This window comes from Plodia interpunctella, chromosome 17 (genome assembly GCF_027563975.2).
Source record: "Plodia interpunctella isolate USDA-ARS_2022_Savannah chromosome 17, ilPloInte3.2, whole genome shotgun sequence".
Classification (NCBI taxonomy): Eukaryota; Metazoa; Arthropoda; class Insecta; order Lepidoptera; family Pyralidae; genus Plodia; species Plodia interpunctella.
Genome location: NC_071310.1, coordinates 3,825,609 through 3,845,450, shown reverse-complemented (window position 1 = coordinate 3,845,450; position 19,842 = coordinate 3,825,609). Strand labels below are relative to the sequence as shown.

General features: G+C 37.6%; 1 protein-coding gene across 4 annotated transcripts in view; it reads right to left on the bottom strand.

The window, feature by feature from the left end:
• The window catches only part of LOC128676955 (transcription factor kayak), a 31,322-nt gene that overhangs the window by 816 nt on the left and 10,664 nt on the right, over positions 1–19,842 (bottom strand). For 2 of the 4 annotated variants that reach the window (XM_053757434.2, XM_053757437.2), the window contains exons 2-4: positions 3,239–3,413; positions 1,478–2,024; positions 324–492 (exon numbers count right to left, since the gene is read on the bottom strand). In XM_053757434.2, coding sequence (XP_053613409.1) covers positions 324–492; positions 1,478–2,024; positions 3,239–3,413 — 891 coding nt within the window. Of the gene's footprint in view, positions 1–323; positions 493–1,477; positions 2,025–3,238; positions 3,414–5,780; positions 6,181–19,842 lie in introns of those variants that run through there. The other 2 variants (XM_053757438.2, XM_053757435.2) reach the window with 2 other exon arrangements.

Genomic DNA, 19,842 nt, shown 5'->3' with positions numbered 1-19,842 from the left:
TTAAATATGACAAGCTGGCATTGTCAAACGAAACATAACATTCCCATACAACTTCCCAGTCCATCTCAAAACAGATTGAGTGTTATAAAACCGGGTACAAGATGAAGTATAAAAGATATTAGATGGGTTTATAGCTATCACTGTCTAAAAATGCAGATATACAAAAGAAAGAGAAGCAGGACGACTTTATTTACGTTGTTCATACGTCGCATCAGCGAGACATATAAAGTCGAACATACAATAGCAGCAAAACTCTTTAAAAAGCCAAGCATAATCAACCATCGAGTGCAAGTTTAAAACAAAAGGTGTGTAGTTGTGCATACCTTTACCTGTCCGAGGGCACATTGTGTGGCGTGCGCTGCGTGCGCGGGGACCTGCAGGAAGCTGGGCCTCGCGGGGCGCGCGGGGGCCGCGGGGGGAGCGGGGGGAGTGCTCAGCGCGGGGGGAGGGGGGGAACCGCACACCACCGGGTTCGCCGCCGACAGCATTATCCTGGTAAGGGAAACGTCATGTTAGATTTTTCGGTTTCCGATAAGAGAACATTTTTTACTTTAAGCTTTATGCACATGGATGCAGATCCATACTAATATTATTATAAATGGGAAAGCGCGAAGTGATCTAAGTTCACTATGTCTGTTACGTCTAAGTTGCTACGCTGGATTTTGACATGGTACAAATATAGCTGAAGACTCGAAGCCAAACTTACGACAATTTTTTAAATCAATATCCTAGCTAGGTACTGCAAGGCATAGTGAAAATAGTAGACAATAGGTAGAACATTCGGCAAAAATAGATCAGAATAATTCATGACTTTGAGTATAACATATAATAAATCCAGTTATTGTTAATTCTGTATTACGAGTGGTATTAATTAACAGTTGAAATAAGCTACGGAACGTTTAAAACCTAACTCTGAATTCCCCGTCACACATTCATCCTACAGAGTTCATTACAGTTTGGTTATTAACGTAATGCCTTGTTAAACCATTAAATTCAATTAATTATTGTATAGTTTAATTTCAATTTATTATAATATTAACTTTATTGCAGCGGCATAAAGTTCCAAATTTGGGAATATATTGTTTCAAAATTATCGTTTTATTGTTATTTCGTATGTAATGCAACAGGGAATTGTGCACCAGCCGTATAAATTGTACTCATTCTAATTATGGACGGATAGTTAATTAATTTTGGCGCGTGGTGCTCTAGAATATCCTCCCGTGGAAATCATATGAGGCGTGTAATCATTGAATGACACATAATAAGCAACAATTCCATTTGTAAGGAGGGTTGACGTCAGGCAGTCTGCCGGTTGTAATATCACCGGCGAATCTTAAAATGTTTAATGGTAATTTTTCCGCTTATCCCGAGCCTAACTGCTCCGAAAACAACTGAACTGTAAACATGGGAATTTATTTAACTTAAATATGAAGAGAGGAAAAGATGATTAGAATAATATTATGCGAGCGTGACTTACTTTTGGTCTGGGTTCGGCGAGAACAAATCACTGTCTGATAGCCCCAGGTCGACGGTAGGTTCCATGTTCTCCACTTTAACTCGAATGCCATCTTCCGGCGCGTCCGCGTACTGGTACGGCTGGAAGGGCTTCACGTCGGCAGGGCTCACTGATCTATTGTTCTTCAGGCGGCACGATTGCAAATGATTCTGAAGGATCGTTTCTAACTTTTGTCTGGACGCATTAAGTTGCCTAATTTCTTCTTGTAACGACTGTTTTTTCTCTTCGAGTTTGTCGGTTTCATCTTGTAGTTCATTGGTGTGGTCGAGTCTGCGCTTACGGCAGCGGGCGGCGGCCATCTTGTTTCGTTCGCGGCGTATCTTTCTGCGCTCCTCTTCCTCGGGGGAGAGGTCTTGGGGTGTTTTGGCGGGTCTACGACCGCCCATGTTACGCCGCTTGGGCGCGGGCAGGCCGGGGCTGCTGCTGGAGTCCCCGGACGACGCCGGGCCCGGGGACACGTGCAGCGCCGTGTTCGCAGACTCGCAGTACCCCGCGTTGTTCAGGATGCCTGCAAAGTCAACATTCAATTAATTAATTCATGAAAAATTATTAATTCAAGTGACCAAAAATATAAATGTGGTGTCGAATTATGAAATGAGGTTTGGTAATGTATTAGTTTTGGTATTGGTTGACGTTGGTACTTATGAGTTCTCACAAAGAGAGGGAAAGAGAGGGGAAATGCCTTGCCCTATTTGTTTTAATTTTAAAAAATAAAAATTATATTCAAATTACATAAATTTGGAAAGTCCCAAATTCTTCGTCTTTGATAATACAGGATTATTTCACAGTTATCTATAATATTTATTAATAAATCAATATAATTTTCAACGTAGTCTTGAGTCTAGAATTTATTCTAGCTCTAGACAGCGAGTGGTCACTACCCACTGGCCATCGCCCACAGAGGTTTAGCACATAATTTACCTATATGGCCAGCGTTAATATGAATAATACGGATTTCTCAGTGTCCAATCAATAATATACAATTTGATTTATAAAAGATGCTGATTTTAAATTAAAATAACATAAAAATAGAAAAAAAGACTACAGATAGACTTTTTATAGTAGGACGACACAATCTAGAAATGAAGTCCTAATTTGTCATTAAAATATAGATACAATACTAGTATTTAACATTGTCTGACTTGCTGTCAACTACCCTCTTATTTAACGACTATTGTTTATAATACTTAGCAGTAATTTATAACTTAGATGAGGTGAGGTACGGTGGGAACCGAGCCACTTGGTAGTCAGTTTCACGTTTTGGTGCGATATATTAAATTGGTCTTCATTCTGAATGCTCTAATTGGCAGTGTGAATATACACTACTGGTTCTGGGCAAGTACTTACTACACGGCGTTACAATACGGTTTTTCCATGATCAATTTAGTTCTTAGATGGATTTTATCTCAACTGAGAAGGCGAGGTTTGAGGTGTGAAGTTTGCGCCCTAGAATAGGGCCATTTTGTATCTTTCCGTGGATATCGAAAGAAAAATAAGTGTTTGACAGGCTGATAGGCAACAATAACGTAAAAATTGTTGATAGGCTACAACAGCATTCGCAAAGTGGCTAGACGTTATGTGACCAGTTATAAAATCAAAGTAATCTTCATTATAAAGGTTTATTTTTTACGCAGATCTGGGAATACTATATCCTAGAATGCTAAACGGGAAAACACGAGGATGATCGTCAGAGTGATAGCTATGAAGGGCGGTCTCTTTTACCGTAGTTGTTGGCGTGCGAGACAGAGGGCGGCACGAAGCCCACGTGGTTGTTCTGGTCACCGCGACAGTTGCTCAACTCGATGTAGGTCTGTTCGAAGTTGCGCAACTGCGTGGGCGTGATGGTCGCCGTGGTGCGGGTTGGGACCCCCGACTGGAGGCCCTCTAGGTTCGCCAGCTAAAAACGAGAGAAACAATATGTCAGAAAAAATATTTTACTAACTAGCCGTGATAACCTGTGTTAAATTTCTGGTCTATAATTGTATCTTTTCTAAATTTCATACCACAACCAAGCGGTTTAGCCGTGAAAGCGTCTTTCGCGTTTAAATAATTATATTTGAGTATGTTAATATGGATAGTATGAATATTTCTAAATTTCATCAAAATTAACCTAGCGGTTTAGCCGTGAAAGCGTCTTTCGCGTTTAAATAATTATATTTGAGTATGTTAATATGGATAGTATGAATATTTCTAAATTTCATCAAAATTAACCTAGCGGTTTAGCCGTGAAAGCGTCTTTCGCGTTTAAATAATTATATTTGAGTATGTTAATATGGATAGTATGAATAGGGAAGTATGGATTATTAACATGAGATGATGTTAACCACGAAAATTACTACTTCAGAGATGGGTTTAAACCCATCTCTGGAGTAGTAATCTGCGTGTAACCCGGTGTGTAACCCGGGCATAACCATATTTGCTTGGTTGGTACTCAGAAAAATATTGAGTCGGAATTTCCAAGTTATGAAACACCTACTAAGGCAAGAATAGACACACAAAATAGTATATATACACATAGGAACTTAGAAAAAAATATAATTGAACTTTTATTAAATAAAAATGTGTAAGTTTTCCTTTTATGCAATAGGCACTGTCCGGCTAGCAACTATAAATTTACATGTTATTTCCTCACTGGATTTCCATTATTCAAAATATAAATAGGAAAATTAATTTAGCATAATGTATTTCTATTGTAATTTAATAATCTACAACTTAATATTACACGTACAATTTATGCAAATGCAACAAACTTCATGAAGCATAATTTATGGAATGACTGTTATATTTTCTAAACTGTAAAAGTTGACAATAATGTAAATACATGACCAATATTTCCCGCACGTTATTGCATTTTACTTAAGTAGGCCAGCCTACTTATTAATTAATTTTGTTATGCAATGTTTGTTTATTTACATACAACCGATTGCTTCCACATTCCATACGTCTTTTATCGACATAATATTTATATGGCGTGATGTGAAACAATAACAAAGTAGACATATTATATTGTAGCTATATGTTTTGTTATCGCATTTATGAAATGTAATCAAATTTTAATAATAAATTAATTTACCGTTAGACGATTACACGCTGCCCTTTTAATTAAACTGATAACTTTTAATCAGTTTAATTAAAAGGGCAGAGTGTAATTCCATAGTGTATAACACCATAAAAAATAAATGATTTGATTTATTATTCTAATAATCCGTTTCCATGCTGATTGGAACTTGGACAGAATTAAAAAAACATAGCTATATTTCCTTCCTCATAAATTGTAAAAGTCAATAGAGGGAAAGAGTTTCACAAACTGGAGATTCTCCTCATAAGCGATGGTTTAGCAACCATTGAATGATTAAGAAGCGAAGTGCGACCAAGACCCCATTTTTGATAAGAGATACCGGTAAATTGATAGGTTATATTGTTAGTGGTAGCTCTCTGAGCATCTGTCAAACAATTAAAATAATAACCAAATAATTAGGTTATTTGGTTAACGCTAAATAAATAACGCTATATACCAATTCCGCCAATAAGCCGGGTAATCGTGAATTTCGAGTATTGCAACTTTAGGCTCTGTCTATCCCGTAAGGGATAAAGACGTGATACTGTATTTATGTATTGGCCTTGTGAAAACTGTTCCACCAAAACATTATCAAGTCAAGTATTGTGAAAACATATGCTTGCATAGTGTTTTAATGTTATTAGAGCTTGGAGCAGCCCCTCCTTGGAAGGTTGGCCCAATATATTTATATTATTTTGCTCTTGAAATAAGAAAAATAAAGGTAAAGAAAACATCAACATTTTTAATGAAATGTCAGTCAATCTATAAAAAAATATATATGAATGATTTAGCGCTAAATTGATAGACAACCTGAATAAAGATAAACGTATTATTATGTACGTGACTATTTTATCGTAAAACAAAACTTCTTTATTGAATGAATATTTAGATAATTTCACACACAAACACGAGGTAAAGTGCAACATCATTTCAAGGAGCGACTAAAAGCAAAATTACATAAATCAGTCGTCCGCGCGATTTCAATATTCTAAACATCACTCCAAACCTTCGTTACTCACACTCTAATTACTTGGTAAAGGAACGAAATTAGATGCTCGGATCATCACTACACTTGATGTCGAGTTATCGAAAACAACAGTTTCAGAAGAAATTCAGTACTTTTACAGGTTGTTAAAGATAATTTGGGCACTAAATTCATAGGAAAATGCCCGCTATAGTCGGCATGTTAAGGTCCTCGGGTCATACCTGGTGGCACCACAGCTCCGTTGCCAGGATGTTAGCGATCTCCAGCGGATCGATGTTCTGCATCTTAGCTGCTAACTCAACCACGTTTATAATTAGACGCTTACTCTATTGTGTTGCGCTTTTTGCGACGCGACACCTTCGTGCGGTTCGAGTTTGTAAGTCGATTTGTTCGTTAAAATCCGCCCTCGCAAGTACTGTGTAGTCTCTATCCTTCGAAGACCCAAATGTTGGGTTCCCTTGTAAAATTGGAGGGATCTTGTCCTTTGTGACGTGGAAGGTTCGTGGACACAGTTCACGTGCGTGATGGTGCGCGGTAGTGCGTGAGTGCGGGTCGTTCGTTCGTTGCGCGCGCGTCTCGTACGGCGGCCGCCGCGGCAGATCGCGCGCTACTGCCACACCGAGCCCGCAGTCTCTCGCCCGAAATCTTCGCCCACAAGCAACTTGGAATCATTTATTAATAGAATACTCCTCTAACTCCGGAAATATTTCGCGTCATTTCGCATCGCACGCGGCGGCGCAAGTTATCTGAGGTAATGGGCGACCGCCTTTAAGCTGAAGCCAAAGATTGTGGAGTGGACCTATCGACCGTTTACGACACATATTTTGTCCACTCAATCTAACAAGTTATGTCAACTATAGACCGCCATTTGGGACTTGTTCATGTAGAAGACTGAAATGATAGCCCTTGTCATTTTATGACATTATTATCTTGTTATATGGAAACACTGTTCTACGATAACAAGGAACTACTCGTAAAATATATATATAGCTTAAAAGGCTAATCACTATCAATGAAAACCAAGGACCTTCTAAGTACTCATCATGGTGGGCGAAAGGCTGGTCCTTGCCGCAAGGTCGCGATCGCCCGTGGGCGTCCGCGTTAATACAGCCTTACATGGATCTTTGATAAGCCCACTAAACGAACACCCATATTTGGCTTTATCACTAATGGCACCGAACCTGTTAGAAGCGAACAGATAAGTCCAAAGATTAAGTGTCTATCGAGTCCGTACTTTTGGAATGCTTTATTTTTCTAGCCAATTTCATGCTGTTTATACCGTCTTGAACGTATGTGAGTTCCTAAGGTCTTTTCTAAGTTCAAAGAGACAAGAATTCTCACTTTTGTAATGCATTGCAGCACTCTATCCGGAAAGAGCAGTATCAATTACCGCTACTGGTGGAATGAAATTCTCCATATCTTTTCTATTCTCCAATTCAAACGCGGCGATTGAATCTGGTTAATTGGCCACGGTGCTTACCTAGCATTCTAGCAATCAACTGATACACTATCAGAATTCTTGCCAGCCATCGATGCGGCGGCAACGTTTGACGCCACATAAACCTATTGGCGTAAATTTCATTGCCTCGTAATCTTTATCGGAGTCTATTGTTCGCAATTTTCAGTCTGAAGCTGAAGTTACAACTTGTGTAGTGTAGTTCTCAAGATACTCTTTCTCAGTTCTTTACATCAGTCAAATTTAACTTTTAATTTCCAATCAAAGGTGTTTGCAATTAATTGATTCTGATTGTGGTATACAAGTCAATAATAAATAAACACCAGGAAAATTATTAACTTTAGAAAATTAATACTGAGATAAGTGGTTCAAAAACTATTTATCTATGTACAATTATTAGTCTATCACACGAGTTCATTTGATGACGTATTTAGTGTAAGTAGTGACACAACACAATAAAGATAATCAAAAACATTGATTTGTTGAAGAACATCAAGTTGATTTACCAAGTCCACATCAAGTAATGTAACAAAGTAAATGATACTTGGCATGGATGTAATGTCTACAAGTTAGAGTGAATATATATATTTCGTTAAGCAGTTAGCAGCCTATGTGCGGCAACAGATGGTAAGCAAAGCAGGGCGAGACAAACGCGTGGTACAGTGGTAGGCCGGTAGGTCGGCCATGACATCACCTCTATAACTAGTTGTGACGTTGTACTGCCGAGTACTGTCGACTTTTTGATGCACTACCATTTTTATTGCCACTTCGTGTTGCCGGTCTGTCTAAACGCGGAAAAGTTCAATCACATGAACAATCTCGAATAATGTGAACGGTATCTATAAAAAAATACTTTTACTTATTTAGACCACTTTACAGTGTAATGATATTAAAGATTAACGATAAAATTATGAAATGAAATAATTCCCGCTAGTGTCCTGAATTTTTTATCTTATTATTTTAAAAGCATGATGATTGAAACATTAAATTCTAATCATCAAACGAATCGAACAATTCTTATTATTATAGACCTATAGTAATTATTCACTTGAAGATTATTTCCACGAAAACGAGTACCTAATAAGTGTTGATGGTAAGTAGATTCTGATCTGCTTTCCTAGACGACGGACACGTGCCAGCGAATGCACGTTTATCAACAAGGCGATTCAATATTACATCACCTGAGTGCAGTTGTGTGCAATCATTATGCACCTGGTTCACGAAGCAAATCCTACTATTGGAAGTGGGACTGCAATACCAATACATAATCCATATGAAAAGAATATCGGTTAATATTTCACCCCAATTGAAATGGCAGTAATAATAATAATGTTTAACGAAATTAAAATTTTCAAATTCAAGTGTATGCTTACTGTGCTCTATGGTCACTCATGGTATTGCTTGTACTCACTTAAGCTTTTTTTAATTTAATTATTTTATCTAATTAAATTAATATAAACTTTATTTATTGTATAATGCCATTATTACCATTATTGTAGAACGTATTATTTTTAGATAGTTAACATAGTTAATTAATTTGTGATTACATTCATTAAAAGGTAAAATAAAATACGTAACGAGAATCAAAATATCAAAATCTGCAATTTTCCTTTTAAGTTTTTAAACCTAGTACTGGATTGTTAGTGTTAAGTTCTTAGTTATTGCGATAAATATAATTTAAATAACTAAAGTTAGTCGCCGATACTCGTCGCCGGCCATGTTTGTTTACATTTTCCGTGAAGCGGTTAACGTTGACAGTTTGCATTTTCCCGCGCCCGTGCCGTCACCGCTTTATTTAGCTTCTCTTCTGAGAATGTATGATAGCTAAACTAATTCTGATAAACAAAATGTGTTTACCATATTTTTCGTCTCTTTCTCATTAACATTGTTGATTGCTAGATTCTAATTGAAGCAGGACTACAGTAAAAATAAGCAAACACAAGATAAGTTTGTTAAAAGATTATTAAAAAAATATTTAAATAAAACAAGCTTTTACATACATGGATACTCGTAATTTGACAGGCTAGAGTGCATAGTAAGTTATACGTGTAATAATACAAATGATAATGGCTTTCAATTTATGACTAAGTGAATACGACCTCGTCGACAGGTGAATGACTGAGAGGAGGTCTAAACGAGATTTGTAGATTCATGCATTCATACATTCTAATACCCATTGAAAACATTTTGAAATTTGGTTTCCATGCGTGTATGTATTTGCCAAAACGTTGTCCTTGAGAATTTGACTATGAGAAAGTCATTTGGAAAAACTTGGCAACTGTAAATTGTCGAAAACATTTATAACTTAGACTTTTCTGATTCGTTCTGCTTTTCATCGCATTTACTAATAAAGAACTTTAAATAAAAAGGTTCTTGCGTGCGCAGTTTTATTTCGCATTTTAATATGTAGGGCATAAGTCCGCATGTAGGTGTATCGGCAGATAGCACACGTATTTTGGACAGTAATAATGGCAGCGCGTTGTATTGCATTCAGATACGCGCACGTGCTAACCTCGTGAGGCTGAGGATAGGTAATGCTCCTGTTCCAATGTCAAGTTCTGTGCGACACCCGAAGTGTATATGACTTCTGTAAAGGGGATGAGAATGAGACGGTATGACAAGTGTTGGTATGTCCACCAAATGTTAAATGAAATGAAAAATATAAGCTGTATAGACCACGCTGTGAGACTTAGGCTGGAAAATCATCTCCACGTGGCTCTTTGTATATCGCGCTTTATTTACAATCGTCAGTCGGTCCGTTGCCATGCTCATTATAGGATAAACCACAGAACAACATTTTTTAGTTTATGTACACTGTGACAAGGTTAATAGATACGAAGAATGGAACACCTATGTAGAGTAGCGTAAAATTCCTATCGTGCCAGTTACTGCTCGACTCGAGTCTATCGAAAAGTGACCTAAATACCTTCGAAGTAGGGAACCAATTCGACTGCAGCGAACATGCCATAAAATGCGAGCAGACTATTACACTATCTATTTAGAGAGGTCTTTTAAACACCGAGTTGTTTCTGTAGGATGGGTATTTTATATCTATCCGGTTATTTGGTAGATCATTAACGCAGTGCTAATTGCTCACTCTAATAGAATAGTGCTCCGGTCTTAGAGTTAGTAAATTCCTTGAACTGATTTAAACTGAATAAATATGTGTGAATTATTAACGGATATTTATTAGTCCAAATTATTTTTTTTTAACTTTGGTGTTTAGTGTCAGTCACAATTTCTGGTCAAACAAAAAGTTTATTTGTAAAGGTCTCAGAATGTCTTCGTGGGAACTTGAAGGGTGTCATTTGAAGTAGACCTTGTCTAACTAGAATTAAAAATACATTTGGCTTATTATTGATCAAGGAACTTACAATGAGGTCGTCAACATATGAATTTTTCCTACACGCCGCCGACACTTAAGTTTTACGAGTACTTAAAGGAAACGAGGTCATTAACATATGTCTTTACAATTTCTCAGAATTCAAGTATAAAGCAATTACAAAAAGTCTACCTACGCGAGTTAATGAATAAGCGTGATCGAATATTTTGTTCTTGAAACTCGCAGTATCAACTAAAAAAAATAAATAATAGAAAGCAACACATGTTAGGAGAGTATGGCGCCAGCGACGTCGCGACATTGACCGCCACCAAGCGAATAATAAAACAAATCGCGCCTGGCATCATGCCAACCTCCCTTCACTAACACCGACCGAGGAGCAGCAACACGCTGGTCCTACCAACGCTGCATCAGTATCCCTAACAAGCAACAATCTACAACGGAAGCCGCAATGAACGTCGCGCCATACCGATAACCCCGCGCCATCGATCGGTGCACTGTCGCTTTTCAATGCACCCTTCCACCCCCAGTTTAAGGACAAAGGGTTATAGACCTTTGTTAAACGCAACATAAAGGTTGCACCATAATTTTCCATGCTAACTTACAATGAAAAGTGAACTGACTTCCCTGACAAAAGAGGTGTTATTACAGCCGTATGAGCGATGCCAACCTTCATTTTCATGAAAAGCGTTGTTCCGGCGCGTGTTTCTCGGAAAACCCGCGTGACTCACCGCTCTCTATCGCGGGTCACTACGATCGCGTATTTACATTCGTCGTCGGCTCGATTCAAAAACTCGATTACGTTGAATGATTCATAAGAACTTGCTATGAATCAGCACGCGACATTGGAGAAAAATCACTAGGAACTGCCGTGCGTGTTAACTATGACCAGTTAGGTACTACAATATTGGATATTTTTAGATAAAGAAATTACATATGTTTAATAACAGGTTAACATATAAAACGCCAACAACTACTGAACGTTTGAAGGTTGCTAATGAGGAAGCATTAGAAAAACAGGAAAAACTGGCAACATGTCGGAAAATGTAAATCTGTTACCGTAACTGAGATATTGGATGTAGTGATGATTCCGACATTTACATAAGAGTGAGAAAATTGTAGAAATAGAAAAAGGAAGTTTAGTGTGTAATTAATGGCAATGAAAATAACACATTTTTATTTTCATTGCCATTAATTTGCCCACTGAGTGATGAGAATCTTAAAATACTGACAAATCAAATTAACCTAGCAAATATTAGTCTAGAATGTGACACCATAAACAACAAAAGAGATTTATTGTAAAATTCTTTGTAGTAGTAAGAACTTAGATAATGTTATCTAAAGCCGCGACGGTACGTGCGTTCGGCTCCGGAAATCGTCCGGAAATGGCGAGCATTCCTCGCGGCGCCGCTCCAAGCCGCAGACTTCGCCGAAAAAATAATTTTATATGTTTTTCGTAATTGTACACTCAACAAAAAACTCTTTAGCTTTGCAAGCGTTTTATGAAATCTTAGTCTTAATATTCTCATTGCATCAACCTTAGGGCTTTCCCAGGAACGCCTGTTTCCCCTGTGTTTTAGTAAAACATATTCCTAGAATGCACATTTTGCTAAGGTAGATAGGGATTTTGTTATGTTCAAATCATCTTGTACCGGGAATTGTTTTCAAACGGTGTCGTAATACGTACTTTTCATTATTATTGTTTTAAACGATAAAGCCCAGCTGCACGCGTGCGGCAGGACAAAGAAATATAGTTCTAGCGCGTCGTATGTCGATGCAAATTATATCGCTACTCTGGTCATTATCGCGCCCCATATGGTGAAGCAGATTAAATACACTAGGTTATCTAGAATTAATTAACTGGAAACGTTAGGATTTAACGTTCACAATACAAAAACAGAATTTAGACTTTGCCCCTTGTTATTATATTTAGTGGAGATGAGTCACGATGATATGATTGTGCGGTGTCATCGGATCATTATTGCCACATTACCGACCCAGCAGAATAAGCTACAAGATATTATTAGGCAAAGCTGAAGATATTACCAAATCAACACGTGCAGTTTTATTTTATTGCAAATGAATGCATTTTATTCGCTCGGCTGTATCCTCAATAAAATTTTATCCTTCATTTCCTCGAGTTCAAGGAGTCCAATTGGTTTAGACATTGGCCGGGCGAGCCCACGCTTGTGGTTGTTTTATTTAATTTTTAATTGCGTCGCCCACGCACTCCAGGACGCGAACAGCTTCGTGTTTCCTCGGTCACGTTCGTCAAACTGAACTTTGTAAAGTTTGCACAGCGCGTGCTCTCTTATGAGGTTAATCGTATTGAAAATGAAAATCGAATTGAGTTTCAAGAAGTCAATGCGAAGCTTTTTGAAGCTATCGTTTAGCACATTTAAACTGCGAATAAGGTGAATAATAACATATTCGTACACAGATACCGCAAAAAGTATAGTAGGTAGACAGTGTGAATTTCTACCAATTCTTATCATAGAAATAAAGATCATAACGGGTTTGGCGCCACTTTCAGAAATTGCGTTGTAAATAAATAAAACAGTTAAGGCAGGCGTCGGCGACGTGTAGACGGATAGACAGACAAAGACATTGTCTCGCGGCGCAAGCGCAACTTATGCTAATTTCCTTTGAGGATAACGATCCTTGTCGGGTAAAATTTTTATTACCGATATTACTTATGATGACAATGGGCCAGGAGTAGAAGCGCTCTCCGTAAACAATAACAACTGCCACCTTAGTTGAGCCTCTGTGTCAGGTGAGTAACCTTCCATCTTCATTATTTCGCATGTATCGACTACCATGTTATATTACATCTCTCTATAATTCTTCGGTATATTTTATTTATCTTATGCACAGTCTGCAACAATCTATTACTTCTCTTATTGGCCAACTACATTATGTTTTATGACACTGATCTTTAAAAGTGTTTAAAGAATTTATCAGTCTAATGAAACAAACAAAAAAGATGTTTCACAACGAACATATCCAAAAATATATAGTTCATAAGCGGCAACTTAGTATGCGCGGGCGCAGTCGAAAGCGTTTTTTATCGACAGGGTGAGGCCTTCAACGACCCTGGCACCGCCTAGCACCACCAGATAAGCAACGCCCATCGACCTAACGGCACACATGTACTTGAGGAAAAACCCGCGCCCGCCATTTTGAACACCACAAATTGTATGTGTCGAAAATATCTAATTGCTTTGTTTAGAAAAGTTATTTAGTTATAGCGTTTTTACACAAACATGTTTGTACACAAATTAGTGCATTATAAAATTTATAATTATCGGGGAACTCCTTCAACCGGCTAACAACCCAAAACATAATTGTGAATCAAGTATTTCTCATATGTGCATTGGAATAGACAATACAGTTGATAAGATTCTACTAATAACTAAAGCAGTTCACAAGCAAAAGCTAGAACTTAATATTAATAGATCGAGTATATCAGAGCACTTGACGGGAACAGTAACAAGTGTTAGTGCAACGCTGTAATTAATAAACTAATTTGTGACCAGATGGGTGCAATAAGCGAGTAATGGTTTGATAAATTTATCAAAGGCATCTTTATGCGCTGGCGCACGTCATAGTTCGACCTACTGGATCACATAGGTAAATGTCCGAGTGAGAATAACCCGACATGACATGACTTTTCTATTTCGTGACAAGTTCAAATATTTCGCAATTTATGCGCTATCAGGAAGTCGTCGTCGAAAATTCTTAATCCTTCTCTTTTATGTGTTTTAGAATTTACGTCGGAGAACTTTCAAATTTGTGGTACGAAAATGACTTCGACATAGCGTAATATAATATTAGGTCCATAATTCTTCTGATAATATATTTCTGAAAAGTTTGATGGAATTAGATATTTTTTTGTAAAACCGGAAGAAACCAAAGTAAGACACATCAAATTTTTTTTATACGTTTAAACCACCAGCAAGATATAACGTAATTTGTACATGCAAAGCTTCATAAACAATTCGTTGTCATTTGCATACAATATTATTTCTTGCGTACATTATTCTCTAGGGTTTTAATGGCCACCATATTATATTTGAAATTATGTAAATTCCTTTTATTTTATTCTGTCATTTGTCATTTGCTTTATGTTTCTTTCCTATTCATACGGTGACGCAATTCATCCATTTCTTCTATGATTTCTTCATTTCTTCCTCTATTCCTAAAACCCCTCAATTTTATTTTTATTTATGTTAACTATTTATGTGTTTGCCCATGTCGTCGCCAGATTTCCAGTTATCCGAACCCGGCTGCACGTTATCAGGGTGCTCGTAGATAGCGGCATCCGAGCCGACTGTCCACAATTTATCATTTCCACGAACAACAAACACTTGCGTTTATCGCAAATTTCACAATATCTATACGTACTATGTTTGGCGTTTCGAAAACCTGTAATGCTGTCCCATTTTTGTCATCAAAAAGCCTCTCTCCGTCACTGTTAACTATTTTCCGTGCCTGTTAGAGTTTCTACGTCCTTTTACCACGTTATAAAGTTATTAAATAGGAATTTCCTTAAGGAGTTAACTGGTATGTTCTTTAACCAACATCGTGACTTTTCCTCTGAATACTAAAAGTTCACCTAAACTTCAATAGAAAAAACTCAACAGACTCTAAAGTTGAACATGCTGAATCAGTTTAAGATCAAAATCTAAATAGAATCTATTAATACAGAGTTATAATAGTTGTAATCGCGTCAATATTATAAATGGAATATGCGTTATCTTAAACACTAGCATTTCCTTGTAGTAACTTGGTTGATAAGTGTCAGTTGTGTTATATATAGCGTTAGTTATGTTGTCTAATTCTTGCGCTTATTCTATTTCAGCCAGCTAACTGCTGAGTGTAGACCTCACTTCTTGTAACATTTCTTTTAGTTAACCCCTAAGTGGACGACATTCCACCACATCGTACCTCCCGATTTTGTTCAACAAGATCTAATCTCTGTTTCCCATCAAGCTAGATATAAGGTTAAACGCACTCAAATTTCTAATAAAAAAAACTAAATCAAGATTTAACGACACTAGCTTTTGTAACAACTACATGAAAACATAGGGAAGATAAATAAAATGCAACAAGTTGTGAGTCAAATGTACAAATGTCATGTCAAATGTACCTACAATCTCTTCATTTCTAACCAACTTTTGTTTGTTTAAATGTAAGTTTAATTGTATTTACATATATCCAAGCTTCCAAGAAGTGTAATGTGAAAATGTGTACACAATATTCTTGTATTCCGGCATTACTTCATACGGCAGTGAGGTTGGCACGGACCCAAGGACCTTTGTACGTCGTGTGCGGCTCAAACCCGGCCAGCTAATTAGTTTGTCATAATCATAATTTATTATACTAATACACCACAACGTAATTGCTAAGGTAACTGATATTAAATAGAAAATAAACAGCAAATTCAAGAGAGAAATTAATAATATTTATCACCATAATACACGATCGGCAGAACTTATAGAAGATCTGGAACGTTGATAACAAGTATGCAAGCATAGAAATTATGAAGGCAGCTAGTTCAGCGTAGCAAATTTTTAATATTGTAGTTCAGCTTCTCACAGTAATAAAAACGTATTTCCTGGACACATATTATAAAGAATCTAAATAAGTACATTAAAAGATTACAATGTACGGCTTGTAATCAAAGTACGAAGGGACGACCGTCTACAATCGGTACCTACTAGTACGATTACAGACACAGACGCACCAGCCAGACGCATTTAACGATGCACATCGAATAATAAGCCCGCATCGCATTTATGGGAGTTAAACGTTTTTTTATAAAATTGTCGAGAATAAAAGCTATTGTTGGCTAATGTACTCAATAAAATTTACAAGCCTATTTTATGTTGATGATACCAAAATTGCGAAGTCTTGTTTTTATACGATTTAGTTTAGTACAATGCAAAAGAGATTTAAGCTAGAAATTGTAGAAACATGTTTTTATGCCAAGGTTAGTCAAGTAGGCAAATGCGTTTTTGCGTTTCTCCTTTATCATTTTTCAAGTAAATATTTTATCGTTTACTATACTATAAGCAAGTAATTAATCAGATTATTTCATTGTTTCAAAGTTATTGTTTACTAATGTTCAAACATTGAATCTTATCATTAGCATATCTAAAGTGTCCGCTACATTTTCCATAACAGGAAAGCATTTTAACTTTTCAACATATAGCAATTAAGGATTTCCACCTACTATTTGCTATAGATTGCTTACTAACGATGCGGTTCTAAGCAAGGTATGACATTGTTTACGAAAGAGAAAAAATGTGTTGTCAGTGTTGCTATAAACCCACAAACACGTGGTTGTAATCGCAGCGAACATCACTCAGGTTGCGGTCATGCGCAGTTGGTGAGACAATTAGAGGCTCACTTCGAGCCCACATCGGGTACAATGGCGATGCAAATAATCGTGATTATGGCAAGGTTGACGTCGTTCGGCGAGGGTTCGTTCAACTGACCGCGAACGATGACACGCGCGGGCGCAGCGTCGCAGCGCACCGTCACGCTCATCTAACGCTGGCACCCCTCAAGGACACAGGTCACAAAAGATTAAGGACATCGGCCCTTAATCTTTTGAACAGCCTCATTCAAAAGATTAAGGGCCGATCATCGGATCAGCCTCATAAATTACCACTACCTACTATATATTGATCCGACAATAACCGGCCTGATGAAACTCTAGTAGATCTCACAAAACATCCGAACTTTCTAGACAAACATAAAATGATGCAAGCTGATGAAATGCTTAACGTTGCAAATTCTCTGCCTTATCGTCCTATCTCCAAAAGAAAAACATCATACTTCCAGCAGTAAAATCAAAATTGTACACAAATCATAATTGAAATGGTTAAACAGTTATATCATATAGCTACTTATATTATATTCAGTCAAAAAAGTCAAAATTAACTAAGTTACTTACAAAAGTCCTCAAACTGCAATCCAAAGAACACAACAAATCAAATCACAGAGTGCTGCACAGAATCACAAAAACATCAAATCTTGTCAGAACTTGATATAACAAGCGCGAACACGCGTGTGCGCAACGAAAACAATGTGACAGATGTCGGACAGCGTCGGAAAACCCCTCGGAAACTACGTAGCGAAGAGGACGCACAGTGTAAATATTATTGCTTCGACTGGACAAAGGTTTTTGTTATCTAAAACTGTTGTCAGTGAACGTGCAAGACACGAGCGCGCGGTCAGCGGTAGACCGTGGAGTGAGGCTCGCGCGCCGGCCCCGCCACCGTCTGATAAGCCTGGCGCGACGCCCCCCGGCGACGCCTACGCCCCACTCGGCGCCGCTGCACCGGTGCATCGTAAACACCCTCGGCACCCGGGACCGTCGTCGCCAGCCACCGCCGCGCCGGCCAGACAGGCCCTCAACCATTATGCACTGCACCTACGCAAAATTTCACAACTGCAACGCGCTGTTCAGAAAATAAGCAACTTTCGACTCCTTAAAAAGGCTAGGGTACAGGCCAACCATTGCGAAACGTTGGCGGCAGCCCAGATACCGAACAGAACAATGGAGCAAACAAACGCAAACCCTTTTTAGTTCCTCTCAATTGGGCTAGCCAGAGGCACGTCAGCGAACAGAAAATCAATATGCAATGCGATCGGCCAGGCACATAAACGGAATAATTGAATTAGTGCGAGCGCGCCGAACACAGGCAACTAACACCATTACCCACCTAAAAGTGAAGCCAGCTTCCTATGAATACCAGGAAAATCAAGAAATACTTGAAGCACGCATCACTTTATGCGTACGGCTCTGGCTAGCATCGCCTCGAGCAACATACCACAAATTGCACAAATATGCGTTTTTAAGACCGTTGCTGGCATATTATTGCCCATAAACTCCTCGCATACCAAGGAACGGGCAGTTCCGGAGGTTATTAAACATAAGTAGCACATGAGGTTGTAGAAAACTTGATGGTTGAATGAATATACAAGTACTAGTCTAGTATCTAGCAAATTACTAAAGGAAAACCACGATATCGAATCGTCAAAGCCAATGGCCCTACAGGGTATACTAGATATTTGGAACATTGATAACATTGCTATTTAAGACGATCAGTCGATAGTTTTAATAGTTTTGTGAAGAAAGAAAGTCATTTGTTTGTAGGAATACAAGACTTTTAATTTATACATTTACAATTAGCAAAATATTAACTTTACATAGTGTGATAATAAAAACGTACTTATAAAATATTATACACAGAGTTTACATATTATTTCGTGCATATAATATAATTATATCCAATACAGATTGTTGAGGAAAATACTTGAAAATATTTAGATAATCTTATTTCTTCCAAAAATAGAACTGTAATTCCAGTTCAATCAATCAAGAAGGCAACGACGTGGTGTCACCTACCATATGAAGGGTTCATTGTTCGACAAACGGATACTATATAAAGTACGTATAGATAATCAAGGTAAATTAAAGATAATAAGCAAATGCTGTCTGACCAACGGGTACAAGTTCTTGAGTAATTGGAGGCTTAAAATGAAAATAAGTAAAAACCTAAGACAATGTCGACATGTGACATTTTACAACCGCATCAAACCAGAATTGCGAACTGCGTAGGTGTACTAAATACAATAATGGTTTCAAAGAACTGTGGCCAGTAAGCAGGCATTCAAAACAAAAATTGGATTGTTTACAGGACTGCTGATAAATTGTGAACAACTATAAATGTAGTACATACAAAGTAACTAGAAAATACTAACATAGTTCATAAATTACTTTAAAAATATCTGATTCATCGCATTGTTTGGATTCATTGCATCGTTGTTTATTTTGAAACATAAATTTGAGATTAAGACTGAAAACCAATAACAGTATAAACGGTTCTACAATTCATCGGAATGCAGTAAAGATAAATTATTGTGCCGCGAAACGGACTCTTCAAGTTGGTTCTCAAAAATGATTTGAATAACATCGAAGTTGGCCACAGACATAAAACATTTACGAGTGCATTACTCTCGCCAGCAACGTAGCTGGCCAAACGATTCTTCAGCATGATCCAACAATTCAATTCATCACGGAGATGCCACATATAATTTCTCAACGTATAAAAACACGCCTATTCTAATTCAACATCCATGAAAAGATCTATCAAAATGTTTAAAATACAATAGTCGTGACCCAAACGAGGTGGTAGACATCAAGAAAAAATGAGCTCACATTTCTTTTGTGTAACATAAAATCAATGTCATATAACTCAGTTTGTCAGCCGAAATAGAAAAATCTGGCGAGGCGAGCCGCATCGGACTCACATGAATTACGATTACGAGATTAATCTTTTCAAACAATTTGACCTTTTCATCTGACGAGGGTTCATTAAATAATGGCGTCGGTATTGGAAGTGCAGTTATTGTGCCGTCTATCACATATTCTGTAGAGGGCGGGAGTGCAGGATTTATCGAATCAATGGTATTC